The sequence below is a fragment of the Heliangelus exortis genome, chromosome 3 (genome assembly GCF_036169615.1).
Source record: "Heliangelus exortis chromosome 3, bHelExo1.hap1, whole genome shotgun sequence".
In the NCBI taxonomy this organism is placed as follows: Eukaryota; Metazoa; Chordata; class Aves; order Apodiformes; family Trochilidae; genus Heliangelus; species Heliangelus exortis.
Genome location: NC_092424.1, coordinates 1,220,174 through 1,247,531, shown reverse-complemented (window position 1 = coordinate 1,247,531; position 27,358 = coordinate 1,220,174). Strand labels below are relative to the sequence as shown.

Sequence of the window (27,358 nt, the reverse complement as noted above, 5' to 3'; positions counted from 1 at the left end):
CTCAGCCAATAGGCGGCGAGCGCGGCTGTGACGTAAGGGGCGGTGGCGCGGGCGCTGCCGTAAAGCGTGGAGCGGCGGCGGCGGGGCCCGGGCGGGTGCGTGAGGCAGGCGGGGAGCCCGGGGCCGCCATGGCGGGGGCGCTGGCCCGCAAGGCCGCCGACTATGTGCGCAGCAAGGAGTTCCGGGAATACCTCATGAGGTAACGGGCGGGCGGCAGACGCGGTGCTCGGGATCCCGCTCGGCCCGTCCCGCGGAGAGCGGGCTGACCTTGGGGAGGAGGTGCGGGACAGCCGGGGTGCGGGGCAGCCGCGTTTGTCACCGAGCTGCCCCCCCCCCCCCCCCCCCCTCCCGTGTCACTGCCCCGCTCCTGTCAGCACAGCCCGGGCTCCGCAAGGGCACCGGGAGCGTTGCGGGGCTGTGGGCGGGAGGGGGCGGTGGCAGCTCCGTTCCTGAGGACGGGGATGGCTCCGGGCTGGGATAAAGCGGGGATGGGCCCGGGGGGTGATCCCAGAGCCCCCCCTGCCATGGCCCCGAGGCTGCGGACACGGCCCGGGCAGCTCAGGGCTCCTGGGCAGGGGCGGCTCCGTTAACCGGAATCACAAAAATAGCAGAAAATGGAAATTGCAGCGGGGCTGCTGAGAGCTGGGAGAGCCCGGAGTGCAGGGCTCAGGGACGAAGGCTTGGGGTGGCTTGGCTGGCAAGCAGTTGGACCAAAACTTAAGGAAATAAAAAGGTTTTCAAGCCGGGTGAGCAGCCTGTGACAGGAGCTGCTGCTCCTCCTTCTGCCGATTGGAACTTGAGCAGCCTGTGGAGGACACCCGGGAAACTCTGTCCTGGGGCAGCAGCAGGAGGGAAGAGGGGCTGGGATAAAGGGGCCAGCGAGGAGGAGGGTGGGCTGGTTGGTTTGGTGTCTGGAGAGCCCAAGTTCTCCAGAAATGGGGCGGCAAAAAGATCAAAAAGGGACAAGAAGGAAGAGAATGTCCTTGAGGCAAAATGAGGAAAGGTCACATTAGGCTTCTGCCTGGGTTCCTTTTGAGGGCCTTGGAAGATGTTGCATAAGCTGAGAGATGTGTTTTTCATGTTAACCTTTAGCTAATGGCAGCAGGATGAGTGTAAATGAGCCTGTAAATACCCAATAAAACCAGGAAGCAGTCTGCTGCTTGATTAGAAAACCAAACAGAAATCCTGAAGAGATAAAAGCTGCTTCCTACCACCAGTACTTGCAGACAGGATCAGCTCCCTGACCACAGAGGTAGCTGAAATGATCCTTTGCAGCTCTGCCTCATCCTAACTCTAGCCTGGAAATAAGGTACTGAGGTAAAGCTGTATTTAAAAAAATAAAAAAAAAAAGAAAAAGATTCTGCCTTCTGTGGGTTGGGTTGTGCCTTGTTAGGTCCAAAGGTAGCTGCAGAGTTTGTAGGGCTGTTCCTGGTGTTCCTGAAGGGCTGTGGCTCCAGCTGCTTTTCCTTCTGTGCTCCCAAGGAGCCAAATGTCCAGGCTGCTGGCTGGGAGCTGAGCAGTGAGGCAGGTTCTCCAGAGTGTGTGTGTGTGTCTGAGAGCTGCAGCTCCTTGCTTCCCAGGTTCTGTCCTGAAGACAATTCCCTTCTTCCCAGAGCTCTGGGCCCTGTTCTGGGAAGCAGCTTGTAGTGCCAGGAAGGGATGTGGCACTGGTTTGTGGGGTGCAATGCCCTGGGATGGTGGTTAATGACCCTCTGGGGCTTCACATGCTGAGGCACAGCACCTGAGGTTTCCCCCAGCAGGGGAACTGAGTGCTCCTCTCTTATGGCTTGGGGCCAGCACATTCCCAGCCAATCCATACCCATGGGAATGAGTGGCTGCAGGCTCATCCCTTCAGGCTGGGAGGAATCCCAAGGAGTGCCTGTTCCTGCTTTTCAGGTGGCTGCCTCTGGCATTAGAACTGGGTGACCCCCCCAGCTGGGCTCTGTGTGCACAAAGAAAGAGAGAAACTGCTTTTCAGACTGGCACTGAGCATCCTGCATCCTGCATCCTGCCAGGGGTGGTTAGCAGGGAGCTGAAGGACTGGGAGTGATGGAAATGTCATTTACCCCAAGTCTTGGTGCTTTAGTGCCAGCTGCTCGGGGCTTTTCCTGCTGCTGGTGAAATGTTGCAGCAGTGTTCATGGCAAATGAGCTGAGGAGCATCTGGAAGCTTGGGAGCTCTCTGCTTTGGGACTTCAAGTTGCTTTTTATTCTTTAAAATCGCTTTAAAGATGTCAGCTTTAGTTAAAGTTGTATTATCTAAGCCATTACAGCAGGCAGCTGAGTCCACTTCCTCTACTCAAAGATTTACTGCCTGAAAAACACGCAGCACAGCAGCTTTTTTGAGAAGGAAAACCTCTAAGCCACTGTAGACAAGCTCTGGCATCTTCTGGTGGTAAAAATTATTTGAGTCACTGAACCCCAAGGAGCCCCAAAATCCACTGGTAACAGGAAAAGAAGGATGGGAACTGCCATCTCCTGGGGCATTTCCTGCCATCTCCTGGGGCACTTCCAAAGGGTCTCTGCTGCTGAGTTGTCAGGAATGGAGATGTGGTGCCTGCTCCTGAGAGGATTGGAAGGAGTTAATGCCCTGCACTGTGTGGGTGTAAGCTGCCCAGGACACTGCTTTAGCTTGCAGTGGACCTTAGGAGGGTTATGTCAGAACTGGAACCAGAACCAGCTGATCCTCACCTCTTATGAGTAAATCTTTAAACACAAGGACAAAAAGAATTTAAATGTCCTCTACTGGTCTGTGCCAGGAATGGCAGGGCACAGGGCCTGACTGGGAAGCTCAGAGAGGTGAACAATCCCCTCCTGCAGAATCACAGAATGGCTGGGTTGGAAGGGACCTCAGAGATCACCAAGTCCAACCCTTGATCCACTCCCTCTGTGGTTCCCAACCCATGGCACTGGTACCCTGAGGAGGGGAAAGCAGGAAAACTGCAGGGAAGGGGGCTTGGGGGAGAGCCAGCAGACACCCACAGGCTGTGTGGTCAGCTCAGGGGAGCTCAGGTCCTGTGTGGACACATCAGGAAGGAACCATAGATAAAAAAATAACTGGTGATGAAAAAGTCCTTTTCTGCAGCTGCCTTTCCCTTCCCTGCAGCTTCCCACCCCAGTGAATCAGAGAATCCTGGAACTGGCTGGGTTGGAAGGGACCTCAGAGCTCATCAAGTCCAACCCTTGCTCCACTCCCCCCGTGGTTCCCAGCCCATGGCACTGAGTGCCACATCCAGGCTCTTTGGAAATATCTCCAGGGATGGAGAATCCACCCCTTCCCTGGGCAGCCCATTCCAATGCCTGAGCACCCTCTCTGCAAAGAATCCTTTCCTAATATCCAACCTAAACCTCCCCTGGCAGAGCTGAAGCAGAGCTGAAGCTCTGCCAGGGGAGGTTTAGGTTGGATATTAGGAAAAAATTCTTTAGTCTGTGCCTTCTTATCCTACTGATATCTGCCTGACCCCCCCCTGGCTCCAACCTCCTTTCAGGGAGTTGGAGAGAGTGATGAGGTCTCCCCTGAGCCTCCTCTTCTCCAGCCTCAACACCCCCAGCTCCCTCAGCCTCTCCTCACAGGATCAGAAGGGTGACACCCCTGCCACAAGGCAGTGTGGGGGGAAGGGGGTGCCACCTCATCTCTGCTGCAGGCTGGGAGGAGGAAAATGCATGGGAAATGCAGGAATAAATACAGTCAGTCAGCTCTGGGAACACTGGGACAGAGTGTTCCCCTGCTCAGGGGAATGAATTCAGTTCTTGGAAACTGCTCCTCTGGCCTGGGATCACCTCAGGAGCAGCTGCTGGGGTATCCTGGCTGTTGGGAATGGTGCATATCCCTTTGGGGAGGGATATCTGCTTTTGGAAAAATCTCTGTCACCTTGATCTGCCCTCTCCCAGCAGCATAACAACCATTCCAGGCTCCCAGGGCTACAAGGACAACCTTGCAAGACCTCAGCCAGGCCTGCCTGCAGTTAAAATAGCAGCACTTCCAATCTATTTCAGGCTTCCACGTGCTTGAAAACAACTTCCACTTGAAAAGTGAAGCCTGGTTGCTGTTGGCACCAAGCTGCTGTGCCTGGGGACATGGGGGAATTTAGTTAGCTAAGGGTTTGTGGGGAAAAAAAAAAAAAATTGAGCTGTGCACTTGTCTTGTGAACTTGAACTTAATTATTGCTGCAGCTGGGTTAATAAGAAAACAAAAAACCCAACCCCCAAGTGGTCAGAGTAGTGAAAGTGCAGTGAACCAGTCAGTGGTTTGTCACCAAGTCCCAGCTGACCTCAGCCTGGTGACACTCAGACTGTGTGGCACTTGGCTTGAGGTGTTCATGTGAGTTCCAGGTGACTCCTCCAGAGCCCCCAGCCAGGAGCTGCTTGGCTCTGTCTTGGGTTGCTTCTGGCATCTTGGAAACCAGGGGCTGTGGGGGTTTTGAGAGCTCTGAGTCTGCAGGGCTGAATGTCTTCCACAGGTGGGGGTTATCTTGGAAGGAAAAAGGTCCTTGAGCAGCCAGCACTGTGACAATGACAGGACTTGATGATCTCTGAGGTCCCTTCCAGCCCAGCCAATTCTGGGACTCTGACTCTGTGACTCTGACTCTGTGACTCTGACTCTGTGACTCTGTCTGGGACTCTGTCTATCTATCTGGGAATCTATCTGGGAATCTATCTGGGAATCTATGAAATGGGATTTTAATGCTGGTTAAGGGTAAGCCACCTTCTGCTTGTTTGTGGCACCCTTGTGTACCTGGCTATGCAAGGAACTAACTTTTTTTTCTTTTTTTTCTTCCATGTTTTGGACGGGAAACTGATGGCCCTTTCCAACAGCACGGTGAGCAAGGGGAGGGGATTTCTGGCTTCACCTTCTCCCCAGCTTCAGTCCTGAGCAGCCTGTTCCCTCAGCACTGTGATGACCTTGCCTGCACCTGGGGAGCATCCTGCAAACCCCAGCAGTGCTGCCCACGTAGTATTTACTCACAGGCTGAGCTTCAGCTGGCCAAACATTGCCTCTTTCCAAAAGTCCAAAGTTTTTGTGTAACTTGACGTTGTTTTTCCCTTTCCTGCAGCACTTTTGGGGGCCAGTGGCCAACTGGGGACTTCCTGTGGCTGCTATTAATGACATGAAGAAATCTCCTGAAATCATCAGTGGCAGGATGACATTTGGTAAGAGCTGGGAACTGGTCAGGATCAGCTGGTACAGAACTCTGTCCCTCAGGCAGTGATACAGCTGCAAACCAGAGACAGGTCTCAAATAAACTGGAAGATCATTTCAGAGGCCACTTAGAAATGAAGGTGCTGCAGAGCTTTCTTGCTGACTGTCCCTCAGGCAGTGATACAGGGTTAGTTGCAAACCAGAGACAGGTCTCAAATACACTGGAAAATCATTTCAGAGGCCACTTAGAAATGAAGGTGCTGCAGAGCTTTCTTGCTGACTGTCCCTCAGGCAGTGATACAGCTGCAAACCAGAGACAGGTCTCAAATACACTGGAAAATCATTTCAGAAACCTCTTAAAAATGAAGGTACTGCAGAGCTTTCTTGCTGACTGTCCCTCAAGCAGTGATACAGGGTTAGTTGTAAACCAGAGACAGGTCTCAAATACACTGGGAAATCATTTCAGAAACCTCTTAAAAATGAAGGTACTGCAGAGCTTTCTTTCTCTGAGGGGAGAGAGGTGAATCTTGAGTCTTGGCAGTTTTAGCCACAGACTGACTCCAAAAGGATCATTCCTTGCTGCCCTGCACTGCTGCATGCACTGCTTCAGCGTTTTTTAAATGCATAAGCAACACTTTTTCCACCTTTTTGAACATGTGTAGGTTTTGCCTAAATGTCTCTTTGATTGTTCAAATGCTTCCCTAAGATCATAACCTTGATAATTTTATTGTCTTGATTTTCCCATTGTGTCTCTCCCACAACTCAGTTAATAACTTGATCCTGAGCAACTCTCCCCAAAAGCCAAATACTTTTGGATGAAGGAAAGTTCCAGCCTCATGTTCAGTCCTTAATCAGCTTCCTCAAGCTGGGAGGGTGGTGCAGATGATCTCTGGCACAGTGAAACTCTTCTGCAGGTAGTGGTTTGGTGGCAGCTGCCCAGCTCAGCAAGGTTCAGACACTTGCTTCATCTTTACAAGTGTATATATATATATTTTTTTTTTTACATTTTTTATTTTTATATTTTTTAGATTTTTTATTTTTATATTTTTTAGATTTTTTATTTTTATATTTTTTTTATTTTTTTATTTTTATATTTTTTTTATTATTTTTATTTTTTTTATTTTTATGTATTTTTCTTTTTTGTATTTTTTTGTATATTTTTCTTTTTTGTATATTTTTCTTTTTTGTATATTTTTCTTTTTTGTATATTTTTCTTTTTTGTATATTTTTCTTTTTTGTATATTTTTCTTTTTTGTATATTTTTCTTTTTTGTATATTTTTCTTTTTTGTATATTTTTCTTTTTTGTATATTTTTCTTTTTTGTATATTTTTCTTTTTTGTATATTTTTCTTTTTTGTATATTTTTCTTTTTTGTATATTTTTCTTTTTTGTATATTTTTCTTTTTTGTATATTTTTCTTTTTTGTATATTTTTCTTTTTTGTATATTTTTCTTTTTTGTATATTTTTCTGGCTGAGACAGTGGGGGTAAAACTCTAAAATGTCCTCAGTTGCCTCACAAATGAGGAAAAGGAGTTTTTGTGGAAAGCTGCACAAAAATGAGCTCAGTTTGTGTGTTGCTGCACTGGCTCCTCCAACAGGAGAGGTTTGTAGGACTGCTGAGGAGCAGTGAGAAGCCTTCCTTCTGGCACCACCTCCCCCCAGCACCAAACCACCCAGCTCCTGAGCACCTCTGTCCTGTTTTGCAGCACTGTGTTGTTACTCCTTGACTTTCATGAGGTTTGCCTACAAAGTGCAGCCCAGGAACTGGCTGCTTTTTGCCTGCCACCTGACCAATGAAGTGGCCCAGCTGGTCCAAGGAGGACGACTGATCAAATACAGGCAAGTGGCTGCAGGGAGGGGGGGTCCCTCCCCCTTGGTGCTGTCACCCTGCTCTCTGGGAGCTGTGTGTGTGGGGCAGAGCTGGGGGCTGAACTCCTTGGGCAGCTTCAACAAGCTTTAACTTGTTGTCTGTGCAGCTCCCGAGGAAAGGCTGAAAATCCTGAAGGGTGTGGGTGTGGGCAGGGCTTTCAGGTGCTGGTTTTGTGTGTGGGGTTGGGAAGTCTGGGTGGGAAGCATCCCTAAAGCTGTGAGGAGCTTGGATGGCGTGGGGAAATCAAAGAGAGCAGCTCCAGGGCAACTGGGCTGGTGAAGGGATCCAGCAGAATTCCTGTGAGGAAGAGCTGAGGGAGCTGGGGGGGTTGAGGCTGGAGAAGAGGAGGCTCAGGGGAGACCTCATCACTCTCTACAACTCCCTGAAAGGAGGTTGGAGCCAGGGGGGGTCAGGCAGATCAGTGGATCAAGGGTTGGAGTTGGTAATCCCAGAGCTCCTTTCCAACCCGAATGATTCTGGGATTCTATTTTATGATCCAACACAACAACCCCCTGGGGAGCTCCAGGCTGGGCACAGAGTGGCTGAGAGCAGCCAGACAGAGAGGGAGCTGGGAGTCTGGATTGCCAGGAAGGTGACCATGAGCCAGCAGTGTGCCCAGGTGGCCAAGAAGGCCAATGGCATCCTGGGCTGGCTCAGGAACAGCGTGGCCAGCAGGTCCAGGGAAGGGATTCTGCCCCTGTGCTCAGCCCTGGGGAGGCCACAGCTTGAGTCCTGTGTCCAGTTCTGGGCCCCTCAGCTCAGGAAGGAGATTGAGGTGCTGGAGCAGGTCCAGAGAAGAGCAAGGAGGCTGGGAAGGGATCCAGCACAAGTCCTGTGAGGAAGGGCTGAGGGAGCTGGGGGTGTTGAGGCTGGAGAAGAGGAGGCTCAGGGGAGACCTCATCACTCTCTCCAACTCCCTGAAAGGAGGTTGGAGCCAGGGGGGGTCAGGCAGATATCAGTAGGATAAGAGGGCACAGACTAAAGAATTTTTTCCTAATATCCAACCTAAACCTCCCCTGGCAGAGCTGGGGCTCTGCCAGGGGAGGTTTAGGTTGGATATTAGGAAAGGATTCTTTGGAGAGAGGGTGCTCAGCCATTGGAATGGGCTGCCCAGGGAAGGGGTGGATTCTCCATCCCTGGAGATATTTCAAAAGAGCCTGGATGTGGCACTCAGTGCCATGGGCTGGGAACCACGGGGGGAGTGGATCAAGGGTTGGACTTGATGAGCTCTGAGGTCCCTTCCAACCCAGCCAATTCTAGGATTCTGTGATTCTAAGGTGATTTGGGGTAGCTCCAAGCTGAGAGTCCCTGAGGAAATCCCAGACTCTCATTTCAAGTAGTGCAGAGCCCATCCCAGGAAATCCTGAGCAGTCAGGATTGGGGCTTTTCCCAATTAACTTGAAATTTAAAAATGAGAGAGTAAATAACTTGCCTTTCTTTTCTGCCTTTGAGTGAATAACTGGACAGATGTCCTTCATTCCTAAAGTTCTAGGGGAATGACAGATTTCTGTGTAGCACCTGCAGTTTAATGTTCACACTCACCAAAGCTGTTCTTCTTTTGGCAGATTGGAGAAAAAGAACTAAATACCCAACTTGAAATAAGCCAGGGAATGTGTTCATCCTGAATGCCAACCAAGGAAGACTTGCCATCTACAGCTGCTGTCACAGTTACAGTGGGGATCAAACAGAAACACCCATTATGAGTATGACCCCACCAACAATCAATCTGTTTTTTTTTTTTATCTTGCCTTTTAAGAAGTATTCAGCAACGTAAGCCATTGCATCTAAAACTTTGCTGCCTTACAGCTCTCTAATAACTACCCATGAGTGATTATAAAAATAACAAGCAGTGTTTGAAAACTATTTTTTTTTTTTTTAATCAGACAATCTCCAAAAGTGGCCCCCAATGGTTTGACAAAACAGTTTTTCAGGTCAGCCTATGAACATCAGCAGAAGTGTAGGTGGTATTGTTGCTCCACGTGTTAACATACTCTTAAAAGCCATTTAACTTGGGTGCATTCATTCCTATCCTCTCTTTTGGTTTTCTCTTTTTTTTTTTTTCTTTTTTTTTAACTTAAAAGCAGTGGCTTGCTAATCTGCAAGAACAAATGTGTAGATAGGCAGCCCAGGAGTGAGCAGCTCCCTCTCCCTGCATGCCTTGTCTCAGAGAAGGGACTCCAGTAACATTTGAAGTCGCACATTATTTAAAGAAGAGTTGGGAAAGCAGAAGCACAGCACTGAATGAAGGAAGCAGCAGAGTCTGTTATTGCTCTTTAAAAAGCCCTAAAGGGATTTTATTATATTTTTTTTTTTCCTGTTTGAGTTGTTCTAGATGTATGTAATCCTTAACAGGCAAAAAATCACCTTGTTTGGAGTCTGAAGGCCACGAGGTGCCTTTCAGTGGTTTTTTTACTTCACTCTGAGGGGGGTGTTGCTGCATGACCTGCCTGAAAGCTGCACTGGTGCTGAGGGTACAGCTGGCAACAAATGCATGGGATGGGCTTTGTTTCAGTGCAGTGTTCTTGAACAATAAACATATTCCAAATGGCAATAAATCCCTTGAATGTTTTGAGGAGTTTGGTTTATTGTGACGCCAGGGTGACCTTGTAGTGTGGAATGTGCCATTTTATTGCTGGAACAGCAGGAAGCAAAAATGGGCTGGAAAACTAAAATGGTGTCCTGGGTATGTTCTGACTTCAGTGTCCTCTGGGTCCTAAGGAAAAGGTGCTTAAGGAAAAGACTTAATGTCACTTGGCTGAGAATAAATCTTCCTGCCATGATAGGCCTGACCTGAGGATGATATTGTTCTCTTTGTTTCCTGCTCTTTCTCCTCCTCTCCCTCTTCCCACCTTTTTTTAACAATAGTTTGCCTGTAACTATGGCAACAGGCCTGGGAATTCTCAGCTTTACTCATTTAGTCTGAAATCTGGGTCATGTCTTCCTCATTTAAGTGAAACCTGGATGGGGAGAACTGACCCAAACTCAGCCCTGGGTGCAGGAGGAAGGTGGGTGAATTCCAGCAGCACTTGGTCCACTGTGTCTAAAAATGTCCAGGTACAAAGAGAGACACTTTCAATATTGAAAGTAATAATTTTGAGAGGCTTTAACCCAGAGCTGTGCTGTAGCTGGCTTCAAACTGGTGTTGAGCTGTGGGTTGGTTGGAGCAGTCTGACGTTGTGCTTGTTGCCCATGGGTCTGCACCCCCTGCAGGGTGTCCTCAGAGTGGTGTTGGGGGGTGTGAGTGGGATTTGCTGCCTGTTCTCATTCTCTAACAGCCCTTGTGGTGCTGTGCAAGCTGCCTCCTGGCAGGGCAAGGGGTTAGTGCTCTCTAGGCTGTCACTCCGGGCTCAAAACCAAAGATTTCCAGCTTTTCACATGTGGTGGTGGCAAGGAAATAGTGGTGACAGGGAAATAGTAGTGACAGGGAAATATAGTAGGGACAAGGAAAGAAATGGTGACAAGGAAATAGTGGTGAGAAGGAAGGAAACAGTGGTGGCAAGGAAACAGTGGTGGCAAGGAAACAGTGGTGACAGGGAAACAGTGGTGACAGGGAAACAGTGGTGACAAGGAAATAGTAGTGACAAGGAAATAGTAGTGACAGGGAAATATAGTAGGGACAAGGCAAGAAATGGTGACAAGGAAATAGTGGTGAGAAGGAAGGAAATAGTGACAAGGAAGGAAACAGTGGTGGCAAGGAAATAATGGTGGCAGGGAAATATAGTGGTGACAAAGAAATAGTGGTGACAAGGAAGGAAATAGTGGTGACAAGGAAATAGTGATGACAAGGAAATAATAGTGACAAAAAGAAAGAGCCCTACATGCTTGGCTAGGCTGTGTCTCCTTGCCCCTGGGGTCACTGCAAAGCCCCAGCAGTTGCTGTGCTCACGGGGAGCCCACGTGAATAAACCTTGCTGTCACAGGTCACCTGGAGCAGAGCACAAGGGCAGCAGCCTGACAGGAACCCCAGGGACACTGCAGGCTGGCAAACAGTGGCTGCCAGCCAGGGGGTGCCAGGAGCAGGCTCAAAGCTCAAAGATTTTGGGAAGGGAGCCACGAGTGTCTGAGCTGAGCAAACTGGAGCTGCTGCAGAACCAGGGGAGCAGCTCACCAGGCTCTTGGCTCCTTCCTGGCCTCTGCTGTCAGGGAAGGCTCCTACCTTTCCTCCAAAGATCTCCAGAGGAGCTCCAGGTGCCTGCCAGCACTCCAGCAAACTTCATCCAGTTGGGGTTTGGGCGCCTCAGCTCCCCACAGCAGAGACCTAGGAGGAGGGGGAGAAGTTTCTGTCACTGAAGAAGAAAGTTGGATGGAGCTTGGAGCACCCTGGGCTGTGAGAGGTGTCCCTGCCCAGGCAGGGGGGTGGAACTAGTTTTAAAGTCCTTTTCAACCCAAACCATTCTGATTCTATAACCAGCTCAGGCTGCTCATGGTCCCTGTGAGTACCTCCGGAGCCATGAAGCCCCGGCCCCCTCAGAAAAGCCTTCAGGGCACGGTCAGAGTGGGACAGGACCCTCCAGCTCGCCCACCCCAACCCTCACCATCATCACCTCACACAGACAGCACCCAGGAGGGGCTGGAGCATTTCCAGAGAAGGGGGCTCCCTGGGCAGCCGCTTCCAGTTCCTTGTCACCCTCAGAATATTGACGTTTTACCTCATATTTCAACGGAGCTTCCCGCCCCTCACTGGGAACTCCTCAGAACAGCCCGGCCCCCCCCTCCCTGCTCCCACCCTTTCGATACATAAGGCGTTAATCAGCTCCCTAAGCCTTTCCCGGGCTGTAAAGTCCCAGTTTTCCCTCAGAAGGGACATTGCCCGGGCTGCAGAGTCCCGGTTTTCCCTCAGAAATAACATTTCCCATTTCCTCCCGTGTCCCCCTCACCCTCAGCCACCTCCGCTCCCGCCACACTGCGCATGCGCGGGCCCGCACCCTCAGTCCAGCCCACCCCCGCTAGGGGGCGCTTCCTGCCGGCGCGTCACTTCCGGTTGGGCCCGGGGCCCTGCGAGGTCCCGTTTGCCTCTTCCCTCAGGGTTCGGTCCGGTCCGGTCCGGTCCGGTCCGGTCCGGTCCGGTCCGAACGGCGGCGGCGGCATGGAGAAACTGCGGAAGGTGCTGACCGGGCAGGACGACGAGGAGCAGGGATTGGTAACGCAGGTACCGCTCGGCCCTGCCCCGGGGGGGAGGATTCGTTCTGCCCGCTGCTCACGGGCAGCCCGGCGGGGGGGTCTCCTCACACCCCCCTGACACACACACAGACACCCCTGACACACACACAGACACCCCTCACACTCACACACACACACACACACACACAGACACCCCTCACACACACAGACACCCCTCACACACACAGACACCCCTCACACACACACTGACACCCCTCACACACACACTGACACCCCTCACACTCACACAGACATAGACACCCCTCACACTCATACAGACACCCCTCACACACACAGACACACACACCCCTCACACACACCTCACACATCCCTCACACACCCCTCACACACCCCTCACACACACACCCCTCTCACACACCCCTCACACACACACCCCTCTCACACACCCCTCACACACCCCTCACACACACACCCCTCTCACACACCCCTCACACACACACCCCTCTCACACACCCCTCACACACACACCCCTCTCACACCCCCCTCTCAGACCCTCCTCTCACACACCCCTCACACCCCCCTCTCACCCCTCTCACCTCCCCAGCCCCCCATCCAGCAGGACTGGGGGGTTGCTGTGTGCCCTCAAGGAGGAGGTTTATGGGCTCTGGGCCCTGCTGGGGAGTGAGAGGTTTGGGGGATCTGGGGGGTGTGAAGCAGCTCCTGTGGTGTGGCGGAGGCTCTGGGGGGGTTGGTTTGATTTGTTCATGTGCTGTTTGGAGGTCAGGGGGTCTCCATGGGGGGTGTCTGCCCTGCACGGCCTCAGGACCTGGTCAGTCAGATAATAGCTCCTCCTCTGGAATTCTGTCTCCATTTCCTGAGGCCCCTAGGTTCACAGAAGCTTTTACTTTCTCCAGACAGAAAGGTTTTGGTCATGCATTGCTGAGGCTCCTTTTTGGTTGCTCCATATTCCTCAGTGCAATTTCGTTTTTCTGTCTCCTCCCCGCTGCCTTCCTCCCCATCACTTCTGGTTTGGGGTTGTTTTTTTTTTTGTGCCTGAGTTAGAACACCAAACGTTTGTGAGCCTTCTCGGATGACACAGAGCTGGATGTTCTTATAAAGAACCATTTATAGCATCAGCTCCTTCTTTAATTGTTGTGACAGCAGATCAAACCCCCACATCATGGGTTATCTTGATGCTCCAGGGTGGTGGCAGCTGGAGCCTGGAGCTGAGCTCCAGCTGATAAACCTTGCAGAACCAGCACAGCCTCGGGGGGTTTGCTGGCTCTGCATGGTGTTAGTTCAGCAGCTCCCAGCTGATCTGCTTCACTTGTCTTCTGCTTCTCATCTCAGCTGCCGCTGCTCTTCAAGGCTTTTTTGGGGTTTCTTTTTTGCCAGAGTAAAGCAGCAAAACTGTACCCACACCTGGAAGCAGTGAAGCATCTCTGCCCTCTCACAGCAGAAGCATTTTGGAGGGAGGCTTCACCTCCTGACCTTACCTCAGGATTATCAAAGGAATACTTAACGTTTCTGTTAGTCATCCTCCAATTCCAAGAGAATTCATTAACCCACCACCCCCAGGCACATTTCTCCTGAGGCAGGGGGTAGTAACATCGAGTTCTTCTTGATACTGGGATGTTTGAAGGCAGCAGTCAACTGTGTTTAATAATTTGCATATCCTGAGAAGGAGGGAACTGAGCTAAGAATGTGTCATTTATTTTTTTTTTAATGCTGTATTATTTAATGCTTTTTTTTAGTGCTTTTTTTTAACTAGGCTGTGTGTGATTTGGTCACTGCAGGCAGTTGTGGCATTAGAGGACCTGGAGTAGGAAAAAATCTGCCCCTACTTCCAGTCTGTCCAGTACATGATAAAAGAAAACCTGGAGATGCTCCTTTGGGGTGGTGCAAGGGAACTTCATGCTGAGCTGAACCAGAGGGTCTTTTTAAAAGAAATACTCCTACTAATTAATAACTAAATACTGGAGTGCTCAGGCTGGGCAGAGCCTCTGTTGTCTGCTGCTCCCCAGGCAGCTCTGGATTTCCAGGGCACTGGGAATGAAGCTTCTTTTCCCTGAGGAGACCCAGATGGGACCTTCACTCAGGCTCTGGCTTTACCCCTGAGTGGTGTTTTTAGTGTGTGAAACAGAGCAAAAAAAGAACGTGCAGCCCAGAGGTGAGGTTGTGAAAGAAAAGAAGAGAAGGTGGGTGTGTTTTGTGTGTAAAATCATCAGCTTTTCTCTAGGTGACCTTTCTGAGCCTGAGTCATGTGCCTGGCTAAAAACAATGGCCCTGTCTTTGGGATGGTGCAACAGCCAGCATGTGGTTTAGGATCAGAGATAAAGGAGTGTACAGGGAGACAAGTGTGTGACCAGTCAGTGAAGTCTTCCTCTAAACTCTCCAGATGCCAGTTGCTTCTGGCTGAAATTAGATCAATTATCCTAAATATAAAAAGGGATTAATGGAGTTTATTTAAAAAAAAAAATCATAATGCTGCATTTTAACTTTCCAGTGTAGTCAGTGCTGTAGTCAGTAACTCTCCAGTGTAGTGATGGCAGGGCAGCATCATGCTGTGTAGTTTTATCACCACCAAAGCTGACATAAAATCAATATAAAATCAGTCTGCTGGGCTCACTGGCTTGTTTTCTGAATGCAGCTGCATGACAGCTTTTGATTGGCCACTGGTTAAAGCATCCAACAAGATCTAAGCAAGAAGAGATAGATCAGGTGTTCAAATTTATTTAATTTTACTCTGGAATATTGGAGACAAAATATATCTCTAAATATTTTTTAAATACTGCTTAGGACCTCAGTCCCACAAATAAACTCAGTGCTTCTTTGAAACTGAGTTTTCCCCACGACTTGAATATTCTTAAATTTACTGTCAAGAAAAGATGCAGTTGTTAACTTACAGAATCTTTCTTAAAACCTCTAAAAGAAGGTGCTGCTTTTTTTCTTTTTCCCCACATGGAAAAAATTTATAATGGATGTAAAGGGGGAGCCTGGGTCTGTGTTGAAAGCACAGGGAAGGGTTTTGGTGCAGCTCAGCCCTGCAGGCTGTCACTGACAGGATTTATTGGGTGTGCAGAGGCAGCTGCTCAGTGCAGACACTGTTACCTGGTGCTTGCAGCTCCTGTGCTCATCAGACTGCTGCAGGGCTGGTCCTTACCTTTCAGGAAGTCTGCTTTCAGATTCTGCTTCCCACTTGGGGTTTCCTCTTGATTTCTGGATGCTTTGGTTGTTTTTGTTGATGTAATATTTTGGGGGATATCCTGTATATAACAATCTGTGCTGTTTGCCCAGGATTTTGGTGTTAAAGCTTAGCTGTGGAAAATAAAGGGTCTCTGTATGTTGATTTTTATTTTTTTTTTTTCATTTTTATTGCCTCAAAACAAGCTGACAAGCAGTGGATGTTTTACCAGAGCTCCCACTGCACAGGTCTCCCTGTGAAACTTTCCCCAGATGGGGAATTAGCATGACATTTTTTTCAGTCTTATAAATAAAAGCTTCTGGCAATGCAAATACCCTGGAGTGTAAGGCCAGCTCTTTGTCTGAAACCTGGGATTAGCTGCACAGCTTATGGCAAACAATAAAAAAAAAAAGCCCTAATCACCCTTACCTTGTTTCCTGCTTTTGTTGCACAGGCAGCTCAGAGTTTTTCTTAGCCTTCTGGTTAATAGTCCCCAAGTGTAGGTGTGAGAACTGAGCTGCTGCTTCAGGGTGTGTCACATCCCCCCTCATAAAAATTCCTGCTCCTGCACACGGGGGAGCAGAGGTGGCACCCTGCCAGCTCCTCACCTTTCACACCTTGTGACCTGACATTTCACACCACCTGAGCTCTGTGCCTTGGGAAAGTGAAGCCAGGTACCTGTTGCTCAGCTTCTGCAGCAAGGTGCTGGGCTCCAGGGGTGAGGCTGACATCCCAGAAAGCTGCCACCAGTTCCACTGCTTTCAGGAAACCTGAAAAGGTGTCAGGGGGCTAAGGAAGTACAGGATTTCAGGATTTCAGACGTTGCATTACCCGGGTTCAGCATGAGAACCTGGATGGTGTTGGCATCAGGAGTGGCTGGAGGATCAACATGTTTTTTAGTGCCCATGAACTTGTTTAGTTTCATTATTAGAGGGGGTGCTCTGGCAGCCTTCATGCCACAGTTTCTCTCCCTGCAGTTCCTGTGCATGTATTGTCAATCTAAGGTTTTAAGAATTAAACCCACAAAGTGTTTTAAAATCCTGTTTTAAGTCTTGCAGCATTCCCCCCCCCCCCCCCAGCCTTTGTGTGGTTCTCTTATTGATGGTGTAGCTATTTCTTCCCCCAAATAGCTGTTAGGGATTTAGATGAAGAAAAAGCTATTTTCACATTGATCTGACAAATGAAATGTCCTGGCAGCTGTCTCAGGAGCACTGTGAGATACTCAGACTGGAAGCAGAGCAGCAGCAGTGCCTGCTAGACCTGAAGAAGCAATTTCCCTTCACACTTGCACTGTTTTCTGAGCAATCTGAGATGTGGGGGTGGGATGTGCTGACAGCACTGCCTCAGCCACACTTCATTTCTCAGCAAAGGAAAGGGAAAATCGGTGTTTTCTCTTGTTACCAACATGAGTACCCTGTGGTTAGCTGCATGCAGAGCTGGAATTGTGAGCAGGGCTCAAAGGGGTAATTCCTTTGGGTCCTGCCAGCTCTTCAGGCACCTCTTGCCTCAATAGGCACTCAAAATATGCCTTACCAAACAGAATTTCAAATACTAACCCACCTTTCAGTTACTGTTTTTGTCTATTACTTTAATGCCTACCTAAGGATAAAGAGTTGGACCTAACAAGGTAAGTTCTGACCTTTGGGAAGTTGTGTCTTAACTGCTGAACACTGCAAGGAGGGGAAGAAAGTTCAGACCAGTACCCCAGCTCTGGGTCTTTTCAGACACCACCCAAGACAAAGTGATTATTTTTAGTATTCTGATCCCCTTTCTGAAGTAAACATTCAAAGTCCTTGGTTTGATTCAGTAAGGTTGGTCATTTCTGTGTAAGGAGGAAGTAGTCCAGTTGTTCTTTGGTGACTTCTGGTCAGCCACTCAGCAGAGCACATCAGTGTGTGGATGTTTGGGGCCCCTTCTTGTTAAACTCTGTGGATTCTTCATTTGTGAAGCTGTGAAGACATTCTAAGCAGTAACCAAATGTCATTCATTCCATTACTGCTGCCTGAAAAGAGAAATTTCTCTGGGAAAACATCAAACTCATGGGGTAGGGAAGCCATAACTTGTGTACTTGGTTACCAGGATTGGATAGAAAATACCTGTAGAATAGATAAGAAGGGCAAGGTGGCTTGTGTCATCTGAACAGGGGGAAGTTAGCTTGTTGTGGTCACTGCATGGAAGCTGCAGCACTTCCCCAGCAAACCAGGTGAGAGTAGAAAATATCTTGAATTTCTGTGTCCTGGAGTGAGCTCCAGTAGCTGGTTCTCAGAGCATGGGAGGAGCAGATGAGGTGAGGAGCCCAGCTCTTGTGCTGCTGTTCTGCCAGCTCTGCTCCTGCCTCTCACAACCCTCCTGCTCTCCTGCCCTGGTGCTGAGCTGCTGGGGCATCAGAACAGAAGGAGCACTCTGGCTCTTCCCAGCTGGCTCAGCTCCTCCAGGGAGTCCCAGGGAAGTGGGATGCTGCCTTTCATCCAGCTGCCTGCCTGGTGATCCCACTTGTGCTCATCAGCACACACCCTCTGCCCCCCAGGAGCAGAAACTGCGCTGGGCACTGGCAATTAATTATGTGCAATTAATTAATTCTGTCTGGTAGCAGGCAAGGGCAGTGCTGGCCAGCCAGGTATGGTCAGCTGCAGGCCATTCCTTCTTCTGCTTGGGGACACCTCTGGGAATTTTCCATTCTAATGATGTGGTGAAAAAAAAAAGTCTGTATGAGAGTGGAGTGGCCTTGCTGGGTGCCTGGAGACACCTCCACAGGTTTTGTCCTTTTTGTGTGTTTGCTCTGGAAAGAGGTTTCCAGATTGCTCCCATCATGTCTTAAACTGAAATTCTTAAACAAACTGAAAGCATTGTTTCTGTCTAAAAATTATTTTGTTGAAAATTAAGCACTTCAGTGGTAAGGAAAAAAAAATTCCTTTAGATTGATCAAACCTGGGTTTGTAATACTGATTTTTGTTTGTTTTTCACTCCCCTCCTGTTCAGGTCCTGGATGCCTCAACACTCAGCTTTGGTACCCGAGTCAAGTGGTTTGCCATATGTTTTGTTGCTGGTGTTGTGTGTTCTATCCTTGTAAGTAAAGCTTTCTTTTTCAGTGCTTTATCCCTGTTCTCCAGCAGAACCTGGTCTGTATTCATACTTTAGGTGTGGTTCTGCATGCTAAATTTGGTACTAACAGGACATGAAGTGTGTAATGAGTATGTGGGGGCTGCTGGTCTCTTATTTATAATTTTGACCATCTTCTGTTCACAGCACAGAGCACTTTAATTGCAGCATAATGAGATTTCTTATGGCAGAATACACTGTAGTTTTAATGTAGATTTCTGAGTGGTGTGTTAAGAAAGAGCTTTTGCTGTTATTCATTTATTTTAACTCCCTCCAATAAAAGGGGGGGAGGAAGTTGAAAAGTTAGTGTCGCTTTGTGACTTTTTTCCCTCTGTGTGCAGAGGTGTATGATGGGTAAGCAGGGCATCATAACAAAGCTGAAACTGTTATAAATAGAATGTCAATGGTACAAATGTTACAAACATTATAAACATTATATAATGTTTATTATATAATAATTATATTTTATATAGCTGTATAATTATTGTAAAATAATAATAAACCAGTACATTATTTTGCCAGGAGGTGGCAACAGAAGTATGCTGAATATTGACTACTGCAGAGCTGAGAACAGTGTGCTCTGCTGGTGTGTGTTGTAATGACAGCCTGCAAATAGATTGATAGGCTGTAAAATCTAAATAAATTGAATTAACTAATTGCAATAACCTGTCTTTTATAGGGAACAGCATTGCTGTGGCTCCCACAGGGGATCAAACTTTTTGCAGTGTTTTACACCCTGGGAAATATTGTTGCATTAGCCAGGTATGATTTCTTAATTATGGTCATTAGAAAACTCCCCTCCTTTTCATCTGCATTTCTTTTTGCTCTAAAAGGTTGCCTGGTTCACTTGTGTGTCAACAGCAGTGTTTCCTACTGAAATGCTGATACCAACTGCCTTGGAATGTGAAGATTTGTCAGAATTAGTGAATATCAGTTATTATTCATGTGTTACTGCTCCACTGGGACATCTGAAGTGATTGTTCTGTGGACACATCATAACTGCTCTCTGAAGTATAAATAACAGTGAATATTTTGTGCTTTTTAAGCCCTTTTCTCAGGCACAGAGGTGCCTCAGTTTCAGGGGCAAACCTGGGAGTCTGCCTGCTGTGTGGATGCTTTGTTACTGGAAGGAACTTTCTGCTTTTAACAGCCAGATCTTCCTGTCTCTAGGAAAATGCTTTATAAAAAGAGGCTCAGGAAATCCTTGTTTTGACTCTGAGGCCAGGCAGAATCTAAAAGTCATTCCCAGTGCAGTTTTGAACTCTCTGCTTCCTGCCTTGCAGCCTTCCCTGGGGCAGTCAGCCTTCAAACGTTTGCAGAAGGGACCTCAGAGGATCTCAGACTTTTCTTTCACTCTCTGAGAGCTGTGTCAGGAACACCTTGGTGTCAGTGCCATACATCCAGGTTCTGTTTGCCCTCCTCCTCTTGCTGTCTCAGCAGAGTCAAAGCATGGGACTCAGAACCCATGGAGCCTGCTCCTGACTGGGCAAGGCAGTCCTTTAGAACAGCCTCAGCATGACATTCCCTGGACTTCAACTTGGCAGCCCTCTGCTGCTCGTGGTAATGTTTTGGAAAGAATTTACTGACCAAGGATGACTCAATCCAAAGGCTGTTTCCAGGACTAAATTCATAGAGCATTTGGCCTTTTCATAGAATCACAGAATCCTAGAATGGGCTGGGTTGGAAGGGACCTCAGAGCTCATCAAGTCCAACCCTTGATCCACTCCCCCCGTGGTTCCCAGCCCATGGCACTGAGTGCCACATCCAGGCTCTTTGGAAATATCTCCAGGGATGGAGAATCCACCCCTTCCCTGGGCAGCCCATTCCAATGGCTGAGCACCCTCTCTCCAAAGAATCCTTTCCTAATATCCAACCTAAACCTCCCCTGGCAGAGCTGAAGCTTCAGCTTCAGCTCTGCCAGGGGAGGTTTAGGTTGGATATTAGGAAAAAAATTCTTTAGTCTGTGCCCTCTTATCCTACTGATATCTGCCTGACCCCCCCCTGGCTCCAACCTCCTTTCAGGGAGTTGGAGAGAGTGATGAGGTCTCCCCTGAGCCTCCTCTTCTCCAGCCTCAACACCCCCAGCTCCCTCAGCCCTTCCTCACAGGACTTGTGCTGGATCCCTTCCCAGCCTCCTTGCTCTTCTCTGGACCTGCTCCAGCACCTCAATCTCCTTCCTGAGCTGAGGGGCCCAGAACTGGACACAGGACTCAAGCTGTGGCCTCCCCAGGGCTGAGCACAGGGGCAGAATCCCTTCCCTGGACCTGCTGGCCACGCTGTTCCTGAGCCAGCCCAGGATGCCATTGGCCTTCTTGGCCACCTGGGCACACTGCTGGCTCATGGTCACCTTCCTGGCAATCCAGACTCCCAGCTCCCTTTCTGCCACTCTGTGCCCAGCCTGGAGCTCCCCATGGGGTTGTTGTGTTGGATCATAGAGTAGAATCCCAGAATCATTTGGGTTGGAAAGGAGCTCTGGGATTACCAACTCCAACCCTTGATCCACTGATCAGCCCAACCCCCCCCAGCTCCAACCTCCTTTCAGGGAGTTGTAGAGAGTGATGAGGTCTCCCCTGAGCCTCCTCTTCTCCAGCCTCAACACCCCCAGCTCCCTCAGCCTCTCCTCATAGGATCTGTGCTCCAGTCCCTTCACCAGCCCAGTTGCCCTCTTTTGGCCCAGCAGGTCTCTGGTGCTCCACACTGAAATGCCTTTTGGAAAGCCTGTGCACTCATCTCACTGTTGGAAAGCTCTTTAATTACCTATTGTCTTTTGCAAAGGTTTATTTGGAAGTGCTTCATCATTTTTTTTTTTTGTTTTTTCCCTCCTAATAGCACATGTTTCCTGGTGGGGCCAGTGAAGCAACTGAAATCAATGTTTGACCCAAAGAGATTGATAGCTACAGTTGTGATGTTGGTAAATATACTGACTTTGCTTCCTTTTGCTAAAAAGTTTTCCTCTAGCCTCAAAGCTAAATCTGAGGCTTTACTAAAGGAAGGTTATTTCTCAGTCCAGCTCTCTGTACCAAATAGTGAGCCAAGCTGATTACCTCTGTATGTCATAAATATTATCTAACTCCTTTCTATGAGCTTGTGTTTCTGTTACTTATGATTTTTTACATCAATCATTTGGAGTAAAATGTTCTTTAGTGAATATTTCTTATTCAATGCCAATATTAGGTTGATTATTTTAATTTTTTTTCTAAAACAATTTACTGAAGAACCAGGAAAGAGGCCTTTCAGCTGCTGTGAAGTCAGTGGTCACCAATTAATTTTTCTCCCCCAAATCTGGGGTGCCTCATGTTCAGTTTCACACTTCTCTACTGTGAGAGCTCCTGTAGGGTCCAAGACTTGTCCCAGGCCTTCTGGCCATGGAGCACATCACACTGTGCCTGGGAAAGCAGCACTTCACATGGAGTTCAGCAGATTGTGACACTTCTTATCCACTGAAAACGTGACAAGATTCACTTTGTTGTGCATCTGAGTATTCACTGGGTTGGGGTTTTTCTGTCTCCCATCTCCTCACAGCTTTGCCTGATACTGACTCTGTGTTCTGTGTTCTGGGTAAGTGAGATCTTTGTCCCCCTGTGGCTTTTGGGGGGTTTATTAATTGCATGACAGCATCAACCTTCAGCTCAGGTGGAGAGGGAAGAGGAGGCTGTGGTTTCAGCTGCCCCTGGGGGGGAGCAGTGCTGGCTGCCAAGCAGATGCCCCCTTCCAGCTGCATGGGGTGGTGAGGAGAATACAAAATCTGGAGCATTGGGTTCAGCCTCCAGACCTCTGGAATGAGAAATGAGAAAAGCAAGTGAAAAAAACCTTCATCTGAGTGCTGTGTGCCTGTGTCAGAGAGTTTGTAGGGTACAGGAAGCCATGGGTACAGGATATTAAACTGATTGATTGATACAAAGGGAGAGACACAGAACAAGTGCCTTCAGGCACCTGAATTGATAAACTGGGGGTAGTTATTTTCCAGAGAAATAAATACATGGACACAGGGAACTTCCATGGTAGTACAGTGTCATGAGGGGAAGTGGCAGTGGTGGCATCAGTGCTGTTAAGGGGTTTCAGAGCAAGAGAAGGGGTTGGTGAATAAAATCAGTGGGAAGTTGTTAGAGTGGAAAGGAGTAGCAGATTAAGAGAAGGGGATTTAGACATCCTCAGTTAATTAAATGTTTGGCTGATGTGATTGTTGACAGTGTAAAGTGCTGCAGAATGAACTGACTTGTAATGTTTGCTTTATTCTTCCTTAGTGGGACAAGAAGCGTTTTGCTGCAGTGTTATTCTGCATATTGCAGTTCTTGGCAATGACCTGGTAAGAGTCCTAAAATTCATTTTCATTTCTTCTCCCTGTTCCTACATGATTATAAATCTGTGTGTATATATATATATACATGCTTCACATATCAGGAGCATGCCCAAATGCTTGCCTCAATCTGTCTTTCTAAGCCAGGCTGTGTAACTTTAGAAAAATCCATATGCAGTTGTCTTGAAAAATGGTAATTTACATGTGTATTCTGCAATGTGAGAACTCACTTGAGGCATTAGGAAAGGAACATATAGACCAAAAACTCCTCATGCCTTTTCTCAGTTGTGAAAGTAACATTCACATGCTCTGCTCTGCACTGTCTCCCTCTTTTTTGAGTTCCAACTCAGCATTCAGTGTGGAAGTGGCAGAAGGTAAATAATAACATTAGGGGGGTGTCCTGCCCCAGGAATCTGCAGTGGCACTGGGTGAAGCCTGGGTGGCTATGAGAGGGTGGATTTAGTGTAGCACCACCCAGGGGTGCTCTAGGGCTGGGTTTGGGAACGTGTGAGCAGTCAGGTGAAGGTTTCCATGCCTGGCAGAAGTTTTGGAAGTTACTGCTTTCTCCATGGATTTAGAGCTGAAGAGGCTTGGTCACAGTCTTAAGGGCACAGTCTCAAGTTGTGCCAGGGGAGGTTGGACATGAGAAAGAATTTCCAGCAGAATTCCTGTGAGGAAGGGCTGAGGGAGCTGGGGGTGTTGAGGCTGGAGAAGAGGAGGCTCAGGGGAGACCTCATCACTCTCTCCAACTCCCTGAAAGGAGGTTGGAGCCAGGGGGGGGTCAGGCAGATATCAGTAGGATAAGAGGGCACAGACTAAAGAATTTCTTCCTAATATCCAACCTAAACCTCCCCTGGCAGAGCTTCAGCTCTGCCAGGGGAGGTTTAGGTTGGATATTAGGAAAGGATTCTTTGCAGAGAGGGTGCTCAGGCATTGGAATGGGCTGCCCAGGGAAGGGGTGGATTCTCCATCCCTGGAGATATTTCAAAAGAGCCTGGATGTGGCACTCAGTGCCATGGGCTGGGAACCACGGGGGGAGTGGATCAAGGGTTGGACTTGATGAGCTCTGAGGTCCCTTCCAACCCAGCCCATTCTAGGATTCTGTGATTCCTTGTCCCAGGTGAATTACTTGGGGCTGATTCTGAGGTGATGCAAGGTGACCTTGCCCTGAGTGCCCAGTGTCCATCCTGAGCTTGGATCTGAGGGCAAAGAACCATCTGGTCAGGATGGGGGCTGCTGACAGCAGCTGGAGGGAGTGTTCTTACTGCATTCCACAGCTTTACAGCAGGCAGCTTCACATGTAGGAAGTGTCCTGAGCCTGAGCAGGTAGGAATGAGGACAAAATGTAGCCTGGAGGCTTGGGAGAAGGAAGTTTCAGATGGCAGTAGCTGTCTGAGTGTCAGAGGTGGGGCACACTGATCACACCACAGCATACACCTGCATTTCCAGCTAAATAAATAATCAGATGTGTGTTTGCATGGTAATGCCCATTGTCTTTTCAAATGGGAAAGGTGTCCTCTGGAAGAACAGGGGTTTCCCAGAAATTCTTTTGAAACTGGGGATAGCAAATCTGCTGCTTTAAGTTTATGTCCAATAGAGCTAAGAAGCTATATTAAAAAAAAAAAAGAAAACTAAGGAAAAAGTAAAGCAGGAAGCCCTTGGCAATATGTTTAGTTCTTCCTTTCCCAGCTGAACATGATGCTGAGCAGGTAACCTTGTTTAAGTGTTGTGACAACAGGTTGCTTTTATTAATGCTGGGCTAAAGTAACTGGGTTCTAGGAGAGACATGAACATGTTAAATGTACTTTTTTTCCTCTTTTTCAGGTATAGTCTGTCATATATTCCTTTTGCAAGGTGAGTCTGCATAATTATTCCCTCCTTAACAAAAGTCAGTTGTCTTTATGCTAGGGAGTCCTTAAGTTCAACATCTGAAAAAACATTACCTCCTCCTTTTCCCTTAATTTTTAGAAAATGGCATAGCTGAACCCAAAGTAATGCTGCTTGTAAGCTTTAAATACAAGTAAAGTGCACAGTAATTCTTTGTTAAATTTCATTCTAGTTTTCATCACTGAAAAGCAACTGAGTTTTTGTTTAAATTCTCTGGGGGTTTAAAACTGCATTGGTGCAGTAGTGACTTTTCCAGTGGCTCACATGAAAGGTACCTTGGGGATCTGAGCTCTTGGTTTAAAGCAAACAAACAAGCATAGTTTCAGCTGCTGAGTCTGCTCCTGGATTCCTCCATCATTTTTAGGAGAGGCAAAGGCAGTGCTGTCATTTTTGCAAGCTTCTCTCTTTCACTTCACTTTGTGTACAAAAAGGGAACAAAACCCAGGCAAACACATGGTGAAAACCACATGCAAGTAAACAAACTGAAGAATCTATTTTTTCTATAGTTTTTCATTTCAAATGCAGTTTGGCCTTTCTTTCCTTTTTTTTTTTTTTATTTAATTAAAGTGCTTGCATGTCTGTGGATTGCTTAATGAGGTTTTTTGTAGTGAGGATGAGGAAAAGAAAAACCCACAAAGTATTGTCTGTCCCTTTCCTCTGATGTCTTCCTGGAGTGTTTGTGACTTTGCCAGAATCTCTGTACTATGGATTTATTTTTTTTTTTCAAAATTTCAGATTTGATCTGGGGGGGGTTAAGCTGTGTGCACATATATTATTTTTGTTAAGGTAGGAGTTGATAATTACAGTGGATTAAATGCTTTAACTCAGGCTGCAAATTGTCATCTTGCTATTTCTGACATCTCAAACTAAGCCACGTTCAGTGCCAGTGACCAGTATTTTGTAATCTCTCTAAAGTGTACATTTATCTTGATTTCAACAAAACTGCCACTACTTGATTTAACTCTGTTAATGGTTCACCCTGAACAATGTACTTGCTCATGGTTTGTTTGGGTTGTTCCCAATTAATGGTGCCTTTTCTGCTGGCATGGCAAAAAACCCCACAAACCCAAAACAACAGCCAAACCATACATACAGTGACTGGAAGGAGTCAGGATAGGTTTTTTCCTTCCTTTTTTTTCATACTGACTAATTACATAATACAAACTCCACTCCTTAACAAGTTGCTACACTTTTGAGAAAATGAAAACTAAAGGAAACTGAAGTGAGGGCTCTAAGTGGCAGAGACAGAAAGCAGATTTTTTTATAGCTGGTTAAACAGACCCCTTCAGATCTTCCAAACCTTTTGGCTGAGCCAGCTCTCCATCCTCAACTTCTGGGACCTCCTTTTCTGGGCTTTTTTAAGTTCTTCTTTCTGCCTGGTTTGGGTTTTTTTTCCCTGCACCATGAGGGTCTGACTCAGAGGTGGCTTGGAGTGTCAGGAGTTGGCCCACTCCTCAGCCCCACAGCTGCTGGGCAGCTTTTGTCCCCTTTGCTGAGCCTCCAGGGGTGCTGCAGAACCATTTTTAGCTCCACATCTGCATTTTAGCAGGTGCTGGAGTGTAAAAGGTGTGGGAGCAGCCCTGAGCCTCAGGCTGGGCTGGAGCTGGAGCTGAGCTCAGTGTAACAAGGGCTGCTCAGAGCCCACCTTGGAGAAGCTGTGGATTTTTGTCTGGAGTTCATGTAAGGTTTGTAATGTTAAGCACATACTGGTTGATCTGAATGTAAAGAAAATACCAGAGCTTTTAACTGGCTTTCTTCTGGCCTCTTTTCAAAGGGATGCTGTGACTAAATGCTTCACGTCCTGTCTAGCATGAAGTAACAACAAGAACCACTGCACATTTTACAAGCCAACTTTTACTCCTCTGTGAATTTTGCTTGGAAAACTATACTTTTCCACTCATGAAACACCCAGTAACAAGTTAGTATTTTCCTTGCCTTTTCCACTTGGGGGTTTAAATAATTTTTTTACTAGAAACAATCTAAGAAATAAATGGGGTGGACTCTTTGTGTTTACCCCAAAACTTTTTTTTAATTTACTTTTTTTGTTAAAATACTTTGTGCAGAGTAGTCTTAAAGCTACCTTGCATTCAACAACAGTTTACTCCTCAGTGGAGGCAACCACTAAGATCTGGGTTGTATGCATAAAGATTTCTTTTACAGTTCTGTCTCAGATTTGCTGTGTGCCATTTCTGTTTGTGTGTTCTTCCCTGGATGCTTTTCCACAGGCAGAGTTTTATAAATGTTGTAAAGATTTGGTAAGTTATAATGAACTGTAATGTGCCTTATGGGAGAAGCTTGATGAGATTATGTGAAAGGTCTGTTTAAGGCTTGTTGGATTTTATTAAAAAGCTATATTTTAAATGATTTTTTTTATTTCATGTTTAAATACTTTTTCTAAAGGAACCTATCACTAATGTATACATGAGATTTGTGAAATAAATCAGTTTAAAGGTGCCTAAACCATTATTTATTAGCAACTGGCTGGAGAGGGTTGAAAGTTTCAGCATTACACCTGAACAACTATGAAGCAGTACTAAAAACCTGGGATATGTACATGAATGTATCCAGCTTGGGTCATGAGACTTGCAGAAGTGACTTCAGAGCCTCTTTGTGTTAGTGTTTAGCCAAACTGGCTCATTCTGACTCAAAAAGTGACACACTCCTAACACTGTGCCTTGCTTCAATAAGGTGTTCTCATTTCTGTTTATTTGCAACTAGGAGCAGCTCAGTTACTCAGGGGCAGTGTTAAACCCTTAATGC

At 47.5% G+C, this 27,358-nt stretch overlaps 2 protein-coding genes across 2 annotated transcripts; both read left to right on the top strand.

Annotated features, from left to right (window-relative positions):
* Window positions 1–20: 20 nt before the first annotated feature.
* Window positions 21–9,578, top strand: MPC1 (mitochondrial pyruvate carrier 1). The gene is made up of 5 exons (XM_071738824.1): window positions 21–199; window positions 4,502–4,505; window positions 5,054–5,150; window positions 6,847–6,979; window positions 8,576–9,578. The coding sequence occupies exons 1-5, from the start codon at window positions 129–131 to the stop codon at window positions 8,592–8,594; spliced, it is 324 nt and encodes a 107-aa protein (XP_071594925.1). The 5' UTR covers window positions 21–128; the 3' UTR covers window positions 8,595–9,578.
* A 2,411-nt stretch (window positions 9,579–11,989) lies between these two features.
* Window positions 11,990–27,052, top strand: SFT2D1 (SFT2 domain containing 1). The gene is made up of 8 exons (XM_071738823.1): window positions 11,990–12,159; window positions 18,295–18,381; window positions 19,094–19,176; window positions 21,244–21,325; window positions 21,937–21,972; window positions 22,659–22,720; window positions 24,536–24,565; window positions 26,373–27,052. The coding sequence occupies exons 1-8, from the start codon at window positions 12,097–12,099 to the stop codon at window positions 26,410–26,412; spliced, it is 483 nt and encodes a 160-aa protein (XP_071594924.1). The 5' UTR covers window positions 11,990–12,096; the 3' UTR covers window positions 26,413–27,052.
* The last annotated feature ends 306 nt before the right edge of the window (window positions 27,053–27,358 follow it).